At 39.3% G+C, this 11,980-nt stretch overlaps 1 protein-coding gene across 13 annotated transcripts in view; it reads right to left on the reverse strand.

Annotated features, from left to right (window-relative positions):
- Positions 1-11,980, reverse strand: part of gapvd1 (GTPase activating protein and VPS9 domains 1) — a 114,907-nt gene that overhangs the window by 61,757 nt on the left and 41,170 nt on the right. For all 13 annotated transcript variants that reach the window (XM_078426281.1, XM_078426279.1, XM_078426276.1 and 10 more), the window contains exons 5-7: positions 6,021-6,107; positions 2,914-3,048; positions 1,471-1,663 (exon numbers count right to left, since the gene is read on the reverse strand). In XM_078426281.1, the coding sequence (XP_078282407.1) occupies positions 1,471-1,663; positions 2,914-3,048; positions 6,021-6,107 (415 nt within the window). The remainder of the gene's footprint in view (positions 1-1,470; positions 1,664-2,913; positions 3,049-6,020; positions 6,108-11,980) is intronic.

The raw sequence follows: 11,980 nt of genomic DNA on the forward strand, positions 1-11,980 counted from the left end.
TTCAGTGGAAGCACGAATTATAACTCTTAGTTCTAGTCTCCAGTCTTAATGGCAGCATTGCGGACAGTTAAGTATATTTAAGATTACAGCCCGATCGAGATCAACTAGGAAAATGGGCTATGAAAATGGGCTATGGATTGGCAGAGGGAAACTTAATACAGACAAGTGCAAGGTGCTGCATTTTGGTAAATGAAACAGTTCACACAGTAAAAGGCAGGATCCTGGAGAGTATAGCAGGACCGACATCATCATCATCATCATCATATATATACAGCCGGAAACAGGCCTTTTCGGCCCTCCAAGTCCGTGCCGCCCAGTGATCCCCGCACATTAACACTATCCTACACCCACTAGGGACAATTTTTTACATTTTACCCAGCCAATTAACCTACATACCTGTACGTCTTTGGAGTGTGGGAGGAAACCGAAGATCTCGGAGTAAACCCACGCAGGTCACGGGGAGAACGTACAAACTCCTTACAGTGCAGCACCCGTAGTCAGGATCGAACCTGAGTCTCCGGCGCTGCATTCGCTGTAAAGCAGCAACTCTACCGCTGCGCTACCGTGCATCTGGGTGTACAATTCCTAGTTCCATGAAAGTGGCGACGCAAGTAGACATGGTGGTGAAGAAGGCATTTGGCACACTTTCCTTCATTGATCAGGGCATTGAGTAGAGTTGGGATGTTATGTTACAATGTGCACGACATTGGTGAGACCATACGTGTATTATGTGCAGTTCTATTTTATAGAGGTATATAAAATCATGATAGGTGTAAATATGATGAATGGTCAGACCTTTACCCAGTGTGGTGCAATCTAAAACTAGGAGGGCAAAAAATTTAAGGTGGTGTGCACATAGTACAAACTTCCACAGGAAGCTGTTGAGGCAAATACAATTACAACATTTAAGGAATTTGGACAGATACATGGTTAGAAAAGGTTTAAGGGAATATGAGCCAAATGTAGGCAAATGGCACGAGCAACTTGGTGGTCCTGGAAAAGCTGTTCTGTAAAGCCAGTTTCTGTGCTTTATAACTCTATGAATCTACAGCAAAATAAGGTTCTTATAACCTAAAATGAACAATGTTTTACGTATTACCAGAACTGAGTGCCAATGGTTCCACTTTACTTGCAAAGACGTAATCAAAGGTGGAGTTATTGGCACAAGGAGGTGAAGAACACACAAGAGTAACATCAAGTAAGAGTTGTCGACCTGATACCCGACACCAGAAATTAAGTCACATTATCAATATACTGTTTAATTATTGTTTGAACTTTACTTTAACAATTGCATGTGATACTGTCTTGAACTCATGAAGTAAACAATGTTCCTTGCAGTTTAGTATATTCACAAAAATTAAATATTTGGCAAAATCCTACAACAAAATACAAGTAGAATGTTTCATTTCTCATTTAAGTTTTTTTTCCAGAATTATTAATAGAATTAACAAATGCAGTTGTATCGCCTACCTATTTGCAGTCGATTTTTTTTATTGGCTGGAGTAGTTGCAGGAGACAACTGGGGTGTGCTGGAGGGAGTCAACTCCAGACTATTGCTCTTGCCTGTTCTGTGATGTGGAACGTTAATGATAAGGTTCTCCAGAGCCATTCTGTCCTCTTCCCTTAGCAACTCCCCCGGCATTACATGTCGTGCAAAGGTAATCTATGTACAAATTAAATACGCACAGTTTAAGTTTTGTCTTACGTTTTGTACCTATGTAACAGCAAACCTTTAAGATTTAAGCAAACCTTTTAAGATTCTGCAGCTGAAAGAAGCTTCAAAGTAACTTTGTGAAGAAAAATTTGCAAGTAAGATTATAGATTTGCAAGCAACCAAGGTTATATTCTTCTTAGCTTTTCACCACGGACAACTTTTTGTCTGAGGTTTCTTGTGCCACATTGTCTTCAAACTCAAAGATTACATTACAGCCTACTCCCACTCCTACCGCCGATCTTACATATCAACAGGATAAATGTATAAACTATCCAATTTCCAAACGTCCTACAGCGCCAGCCTCCAGAAGTGAGCCCAGCATTCAAAGCAATACTCCAAATGATTCTGGATAACATCACAAGCAAATGCAGGTATGAATAAACTGGTGGAGAAGCTGCCTGTCTCGCTGAGTTACTCCAGCATTTTGTGTCTATCAATAATTTAAACCAGCATCTGCAGTTCTTTCCTCCACATGGATAAACTAGTGTCATACTCAAATTATTGGCTGATATTGCTCCAAAACTCTCAACATTATTTAACTGTACGATTATCGTTGGCTCAATTGCTCTTTCATTATGCTTTAAAGCAGCGAAGTCAAACCTCAAAATTGCACAAAATACATTACTCGTTACATTAGTGCCCACATAATCCACACCAACTTTTATAACCACAATTATGCTCCAACACTCCTTCATCAAACTCTCAGCAAATCTGTATTTTTTTTGCCTTCTTTTCTCCATAAATTTAAATAAAAGTTCTAAATTGAAATAGTCAGCCTTCAACTTCATTTAGCTGCTTTACTCAGCTCTGCGGTGCTGTCTGCAGGCGATATTAACCATGGCTGCCTGCCAAGACAACTCTGAATTTAAACTGTCTAAATGAAGTGACATCATTGCAGATATTGAGATTATGCTGGAAAGACAAATTCACACCTGCCCCTGTCTCAATTCAATATCCTGCTCATTGATAAAATAGAATAGAATGCAGGAGTACCTATAAAACCATTCGGTACAGCAATTGGCTGAAACTATGAAGCTTATCGTGTTGACAAGAAATTGGGTCACAGAGGAACAAAGCCATAAAAGGTACTGAGTTATAGTTTCCCCTGTGCAAAAATCAATTTACATCTGTAGATGAGAAATTTATTTTCTAATAGATGCCAAATGAAAATAGGAAAGGTTTTGTACGAGTGAGCTTACCAAGTTTAAAAGCTGATTGTGTGTCATGTAGACCACAGTTCTGCTGAGTCCTTCCAGCAAATTCACTGAGGACATGGGAGGAGTTTCCACTGTACGTCCTCCAATTATGACATCCAAGAAAGCTGCAACACAACTCTAAAAAAGATGAATCAAAATACGTCACATTTTTGCAAGTCACGAGGAAGAAACCAAACCAAAGCAGGTCACATTCTTCTGCAACATTCGGTCCCTACTGTTTACTATTGGCACATTTGCACAAATACAATTTCTCTGCTTTCTACCCTGGATAGCACAGCGTGCAGCATTAATAGTTAAGTGGTAGCTGAGCAAAATCTGAGGTTCGCTCACAATAAGCACTGCCACAGAAGACATGGCTATTGTGCCATTGGTTCTAAAACTTTCCCGGGCTTGCCTATGGTACGCTTACCTTCATTGCAAGGAGCATTGAATATCTGAGCCAAGAAGTCATGGTGCAGCTCAATAGGACTTGGTTAGGCTGCATTTAGGGTATTGCTTCCAGTTCTGGTTGCTTCATTATAGGAAAGATGTGGAGTCTTTGGAGAGTGTGCAGAGGAGGTTTACCAAAATGCTGCCTGGATTAGAGGATTTCAGCTACAGGAAGAGACTTGGATTGCTTCCTCTGGAATGTCAGAGGTTCTGGGGGGACTTGATAGAAGTATATAAAATTAAGAGAGGCAAAGATAGAGTAGACAGTCAGAACCTTTCTACCAGGGTGGAAATGTCTGACACTAAAAGGCATAGCTATAAGGAGAGAGGGAGAAAGGTTTAATGAAGATGTATGGGGCAAATTCTTTTTTTGCACAGAGAGTAGTGGGTGCCTGGAATGCATTGCCATGGTGGTGATAAAGACAGATAGGATAGTGACGTTTAAGAGGCTTTTAGAGAGGTACATGGAAATGTAGGGAAGAGAGGGATATGGATCATGTACAGGCAGATAAGATCTGTTTAACTTGGCATCATATTTGGCACGAACATTGTGAGCCGAAGTTGATTGCTGGGAATTAGCTTTATTGATTTTCATGTGGGATTCAAGTCTGTAACCTGTTTGAACACCCTTCTTTGTCAAACAATTGATTTGGAAAATTAACTAAACAAATCATACCACAAGATATTGTCCGTAAGGAATTTAATAGTAAACAATTTCTAGGAATAATTACCCACTGTTATGGAAGTTTTGGTACTGAATATCCATCCAATGATAAGAAATATTTAAATGATATCTGCATGACGTGTTGTTTAATAACTTATTCTCGTCTTCCATGTTTCAATGGGATACAATCTTGTGGGTAAAGCAGGTTCTGCCTCCTTAGGGCGATATATCTTGCAACTTTGAAAGAAGAAAGGTTGTTTTGTGTTGGTGTATTCAATGCTAAATGCTTGGTAGAACTGTCCATAGTTCTTTCTTGGCAGAGTCGAAGGGTTACACCAGTTCCATAATGCAAATTTTTTAACATCTTTGCATCAACAAAATGCTAGGTTAAAGTCTTGCCCGTAATTATCTTCCAGGATTCTATCCATGCTGCTCCAACAACTATGCTCCTTTGATTTGAATAGCCTCATTCTCTGGAGATTGTACTATTTTACACAAATTGGCCAGTGCCAAAAAAAAGAATTGGTGAAGTCATGTTCTCCACTCTCATTCTCATTAAGAACTAAAATTAGAATGAACAAACTAATTTCACATACAAGAGAGTCTTTCACCTCACCAGTCTTAGCTGGACTTGAACCTAGGCCAGAGAAGTAGATATCCCTGTCACAAGGATAGCATTTTAATTTATTGTATAACATTGACAAGTGGAAAAGTGGAAAGCATAGTTCCATCAATTTGTTTTCATAATAGACTTGACAAGTTCAGAGTTAAGTTGGGTCTCAAAATTATAACACATTTGCTGACTGATATTGGCACCTTAATGTTCGCAGTGGTACGAGTCAGTAGTAGGAACAGTTTGCCTTAGGAATACCTCCAATTAAGGAATTGGATATGGCCAAACACTGGTAACTGTTAGTGCATGAATTTTTGGGGGTAATGTCTTAATAATGAAGGTCTACATGCTGTCCTCAATATAACCAATGCCCAGGGAAAAAAAAGTTGCATTGAAATAGAAATGCATGTCCAAATCTGCACTCAACAAATTCTAACCAAGTAAAAGTATTTCTTAGATTCTCATGAATACATTAGGACTGCTCAAAAGTTGAGTTCCTTATCTGCAATTATCTTTTAAAATAGAAGTAGGAACTGCAGCATAACAAACAATACAAACAAGATGAAATATGATCTAAAATATCAGAAACAATAATGCCCATGACCCAAAGGGTGAATGACAGAGAGGTAGTTAATTTGCTTTGCTACAGATTATTGAAATTGCAAACTTTGACCCTTTTTTGATGACTTGTGCAGTCGATCTCATTAACTTTATCTTGTATCTGAAATTCAACTTTGCCTTGCCTTCCCTGCCTCATTGTTTCTTAAATCTAATGCTTCCCTTCTTGGTTCCCTCAATATTATTTTACTTGCTCATTGATCATTTATCAAGAATCTTCAACTAGTTCCAATCAAAATGATGGAAACACACTTCAATTAATACATAGTAACCACTCCTCATCACAATTATCCTCTATGATCATGCCTAGGCTGTCAAAAATCACATTTATCCAAGCATTAAATATTTTGTAAATTTATTCATCACATGATCTTATCAAATCTGTTCTACCCAAATCATTCCAAAGGTGTAGATCATCATCTGCCATAGCAATCCAAAATGATTCAGTATCTTTCCAGCTCACTGACAGAGTCATCACATGTCATGATGAATGAGAAAATGACTCAATTACTTAAAACCTCTGTAAAATCAGAATACACAAACAATTCCTTTTCTATCAGCTGTCAGATTAAATGCGTGCAATACTTTATTCATAATGCTGAAAAACAAAACATGAAACAATTTGGGGTGAATAAATCAAAACTGGATCTCAACCAATACCATTCAGTTCAGCTTACCTGATGTAATAGCTTCATAATGCATTAAAATGTCATATTTTTCTTGCAACCTTTATTTATTAAATCTCAGAAACATAGTGTAGCTTACTTTATCAAATTTGCAAAGACTGTTCTTCAGTCGTGGATCTGCTTCCTCACTTCCAGTCATTGCTAACTGCTGTAGGAGTTGGCCCACCTAAAGCAAAAATGAAAACAAACAGAACATTTGCATAGTTCAGAATTAAAAAACTGTGTTTAGCTGTATCCCATACACATTCAATGGAAGATACATTTCACAAGGACAAAGGAATTAACATGGTTAATTTGGTGACACAATAAACAGTAGATGTTAGAATCTAGAGCAACAAACAATCTACTGGAGGAAGTCCACAGTAGACAGGAACTAATGGGTCAAACAACATCTGTGGATGGAGAGGAATTGTCAACTTTTCAAGTCCAATCCAGTCCTGATGCAGAGTTTAGATCTGAAATGTGACCATGCCTTTCCAACCACTGATTTTTTTAAGTAGAGTTTATTCACAAGCAGTCGCCCCAATAGTAATCCAGAATATGGATAACAAGGGCAGCGTTGTTGAACAATATAGTAGAATGGATGAGTGGAAAATTAAACAAAACTTTTTTCCACCGATTGTGTGGTGGCTATCTGGAACTCAGAGTAGTGAATCTTTGAAATATTCTATCCAAGAGGCAAACAGCTTAGTCAACATCTGATAAGATGTTACATAACAACCGTTACACTCATTTAAAAACTTGAGGGAAGCATCGATCAAGGATTGGTTTATGGGCAGAATAGGAATGAAGTCATTCTCAGGTTAACACGGTGACACCTCATTTGCAGCACTGAATGCAGTTTTAATCTTGTAGTATCACTTGACACAAAGATACAGGTGGGTGGGAGACACTACAATGCATTTTCCAGAATGATTCTGGATTGAGGAGGTTGTTTTAGGAAGGTTAAGATAAGTGAATGCTGCAGGTTAGAATGAGAGGCAATTTCATTGAAACGTACAAGATTCTGAAGGCATTTGATCAGGTTGATACCAAGAGGATGTTTTCTTCTTTTAATTCATGTCTATTCAATTATCAATTGTCTTTCCTTGAGGAGAGTATTTTACAACACTAATTCCTGTAGGAAGTGCAACCGTTTGTAATCCAATAACTAATTGTAATTGTAGTGCAGCAACGTTTTAGAAAGGGAAATAAAGAACAAGGAACACGAGAAATGAAAAAATAAATAAAACTCCAAATGCTGTAATCTGAAACCAAAGCAGAAAAGTCTGGAAGTCAAGTAGCATCTGTGTGAAAATTAGATAAACTCCTGACTTATTTTGACAATGGTCCATGATGCCAATTCTCCCACAGAACAATGTTTACATTTCAAAACAGTCAAGTTTAATGAAACCAAGTGCACACGAGCAGAAACGTCACGTTGAACGTTTAATTAATTTCACACAGTTGTGTTAGTTTGGTGTACTGATAATGTTCATTAAGAGGCTAAACCGAGCATTGCAAATTACACAAGGCAAACAAAAAGCCATTGTTCAAACACGCACTGAGAGGTATTTTACTAAGTTAGGTATTTAAAGTAAAGTATTTATTTTGTCTTACTTGAACATTCAAAACTAGAGCTTCCAAGAATTTCAAATCAAGATGAGTTTGGAAATAAAATGAATGCTAACTGAAGATGACTTTGAATACATCATAATACTTAACCCCCCCAAAAATTGATCAAAATTTTATAAAAGGGATAAAAAATCATTTTTGTGGATCCTCCATAAAGTCCTCCATGGTAGGCTGATCCATACGATTAAGATGTATGGGATTCACGATGACCTGGTTGTATGGATTCAGAACTGGCTCATTTATAGAAGACAGAGGCTTCTGATGGAAGGCAAATATTTTGGCTCGAGGTCTGTGACCAGTGGAGTTCCGCAGGAATCTGTGCGGAATCTATTTGTGATATATATAAAAATGACCAAGAAGTAAATGTAGATGGGTTGGTGAGTAGGTTTGCTGATGACACAAAAATTGGAGGAATTACAGACAGTGAGGAAGGCTGTCAAAAGATACAATGGGACATAGATCAGCTGCAAAAATGGGTGGAGAAATGGCAGTTTAACCTGAGCAAGTGTGAGGTGAGGCATTTTGGGATGTTGAATGTGAGGAGAGAGTAAACTGTTAATAACAGCATTGGTGTGCAAAAGGATCTTGGGAGTCCAAATTCATAGCTCACTTAAGGTGGCATAGTACATAGAGTCATATGGTTTGCTTGCCTTCATTGCTAGAAGTATTGAATACAAGAGTCAGGAAGTCATGGTGCAACTCTATTGGACTTTGGTTAGGCTGCATTTGGACTATTGCGTGCAATTCATGGTCACCCCATTACAGGAAAGATGTGGAGGCTTTGGAAAGGGAGCAGAGGAGGTTTAACACATTGCTGCCTGGATTAAAGAGTTTCAGCTACAGGGAGCGGTTGGATAGACTTGGATTCTTTTCTCTGGAATGTCAGATGTTGAGGGGAGGCTTGATAGATATACAGTGATGAGAGCCAGAGATAGGGGAGACAGTCAGAAACATTTTTCCCAGGGTGGAAATCTCCATCACTAGAGGGCATAGCTATAAGGCAAGAGGAAAGTTTAATGGTTAATGGAGATATGCAGGATAAGTTTGTTTAAAAAAAAAAAAATCTTACACACAATAGAAGCCTGGAAGCCTGGAATGCATTGCCAGGTTGGTAGTTTTCTGTATTTTTCTTGGTGGGGTGGAAGAGTGCACGTCATTTGCATAATCTTACATTCGTTTCTATTTATGTTGTTTTGCTCAATGGAATAATCTTTTACATTCAAAGAATGCTAATTTAGTTTCCTCGTTGTGACAAGACTTTTTCTTCCCTTTAACAACAAAATAGTGATTTCACTTTTCAGTTCATTTCTGGAGATTCCAATTAAAATGTGAACATGTCTTTCCTTTGCAGACTGACTATCATTTTCTGTTTTTTGTTCCAAATTTCCAGAAATGGTAGCTTTTCCAATAAGTGAAAGCATATTGTTCCCATCAGAATCTGTTAGCCCTCGCAGTAAAGCTTCCTCTTTAAAGTAAAGCACGACCATCAAAGATATAGATGACTGTATTTTTTCTCAGGTTACTTTCAATATGCCGAAATACAGAAAGAAATAGCAAGAAGGATGCTGTTTCAGCTCGAGATTTTAGCCTTCCCCTACCTGCTTGATCTTAAAAGTTACACTACAACATGTTATTTTCTGAAAATTTGTTGTGCAGTCCCATCAGATGTCAGCACCATTAGCTCGAAATCCTGAAAAGCAACATTGGTCAGACCCTCATTCAATGACAGAAATGAACTAACATCCACTCTATGTGACAAATGATATTGAAGCTTTCATCACAAACCTACAGGCAATGGAGAACCCCGACACAAAGAGCACACGACACTGTACATCGGGACAACAAAATGGCCTCATCGCAGTAGTATTGCATTATACTGGGGTGAGAAATCACATGCAAAAGTTCCTTTCTACAAACATGGCACAAGTACAGCACAGGGACCAGCCCTTAAGTCCACGTCTGTGCCAACAATGCATCTAAACTAAAGCCATCTGCCTGCACACTTTCCGTGTCCCTCTACTCCCTGCCTGTTAAAACACTTCTGTCTGAATGCACTTCTGCTCTTACATGTTGGCATTGCATTTGCCTTCTCTTGCAACACGTTGCAGGCACCCATCTCTCTTGGCATAAAAAAGGCGCAAATCTGCTTTAATCTTTCCTTCCCTCACCTACAGTACATGTCAGTATTTGACATTTTGACCCTGGGAAAAAGACAAAACTATTTACACTGTTAATGCCCTATAACATTTAAATATGTTTATCAGGTCGCCCTCAGCCTCTGACACTCCAGAGAAAACAATCCAAGTTTGAACAAACCATACTTATAATTAATACACTTCAATCTAGGCAATATCTTGGTGAACTACTTCTGAACTCACATCAACTTCTCCACAGCCTTTCTACGTCGTGGCGAACTGAACTGCATACAACAGCTACTTGCCAACTTTTATACTCAGTGCCCCGACCAATGAAACCATGCATGCCATATGTCTTCCTTACCACCATGTCCGCTTGACACTTTCAGGGAGCTACTAGACCAAGTGGACCCGTTGGGCTCAACCCTCTCCTGCACCCTCTCCTCCCCCCCCCTCCTCCCCTACACCTCCCGTCCCCGTCCCTCCTACCCCCCTTCCCCCTCATGCTCCTTCCTCCCTCCCTCCCCCCTCCCTCCCTAGGAGATAGATTTTAAACCTTAAAATGTGGATAACTTTAAAAATATAACACCAATTTCAATGAAATTATCTTCTGCCTTCTAGGATCAGGCCAATTTTGGGCCCAATTTACTAACTGTGGCGATCTTATGTGATTTAATCTTCTGGATCAGCCTAATGCGAAGGATCTTGACAAATGCTTTACTAAAGGCCTTGTAAACAACATCTACTGCCTTACACTTACCAACCATCTTTGTCACTAAAAAAAGTAAAAACCCTGGCAATTATTCCCATAAGAAATTGTGTCTCACAAACCTGATTGTTTTTTGAAGACGTAACCAAAAAGGTCGATGAGGGCAGAGCTGTAGATGTTGTATATATGGACTCCAGCAAAGCATTTGACAAGGTTCCACATGGTCAGCTGCTCTGGAAGGTTAGATTGCATGGGATCCAAGGAGAAATAGCTGAATGGATAGAAAATTGGCTTCACGGAAGGAAGCAGAGGGTGATGGTGGATGGTTGCTTCTCGGACTGGAGGCCTGTGACTAGTGGTATGCCTCAGAGTTCGGTGCTGGGCCCATTACTGTTTGTCATCTATTTTAATGATTTGGATGATAGCATACACGGCAAGATTGGCAAGCTTTCAGATGATACAAAAGTGGGTAGTTTTGCAGATAATGAAGATGGTTGTAAAAAATTGCAACAGGATCTTGATCGATTGGCCAGGTGGGCTGAGGAATGGTTGATGAAATTTGTAGAGGCAACTTTAATCTTCCCTATAAAACCCCAAAGCTTACCATTTGACGAAGGAAAGGGAGCAATATTTCTTCCACGCAGATAACAACAGAAAGATCTTCACGATGTCTCAGTATCATTAATCGTTTATTGAAGCAATAATACAAAGATTGGCATATCCACTGTCATCAATCTGTTTGTTAATCTGGCAAGATCTTATTATCTTACCCTCGTTCCTTCACAACCTGTTACTGCTAAGACCCTATATCTCAGCAGTCTTCATCGTGATTTGTATGGCCACTAAAATCCTATTATCTTAGCAAGCTCCTGTAGTATTGTATGACCTGCTAACCCTATGTCAGCAGGTTCCTGGTGGGTCACTGAAGCATTACGTCAGTACTGGGTAAATTATACTCATAATCTGGCCCCTCCCATGGCTCCTCCCACTCCATGTACGTAAACCAGGTATGAACCTCGAAACAACCCCCTGGTGTCCAAAAATAATACAGCAGGATACAAAGTAATTTAATAATATACAAAAATAACTAATAAACGCAAAACGGCACCTACAGAATTTAATGCAGAGAAATCTGAGGTGTTGGCTTTTAGGAATTCTAACATGGGCAGGACCTACACAGTGAATGGTGAGGCTCTGGGTAGTGTTGTAGAACAGAGGGATCTAAGAGTGCAGGTACATGGTTCCTGAAGTAGCAGGTAGATCGGGTGGTCAAAAGGGCTTTAAGCATATTGGCCTTCATCAGTCAGAATATTGAGTATAGTAGTTGGGAGGTCATTTTTCAGTTGTATAAGACACTGGTGAGGCCTCATTTAGAGCATGATGCTCAGTTCTGGGCACCGTTTTATAGGAAAGATGTTGTCAAGCTGTAAAGAGTACATATAAGATTTACGAGGATGTTGCCAGGACTAGAGGGTCTGAGCTATAGGGAGAGGTTGAGTGGGCTGGGACTCCATTCGGTGGAGTGCAGGAGGATGAGGGGTGATCCATTTGAGGTGCATAAGATCATGGGAGGAATAGATC

Source organism: Rhinoraja longicauda, chromosome 31, assembly GCF_053455715.1.
Source record: "Rhinoraja longicauda isolate Sanriku21f chromosome 31, sRhiLon1.1, whole genome shotgun sequence".
Taxonomy (NCBI): Eukaryota; Metazoa; Chordata; class Chondrichthyes; order Rajiformes; family Arhynchobatidae; genus Rhinoraja; species Rhinoraja longicauda.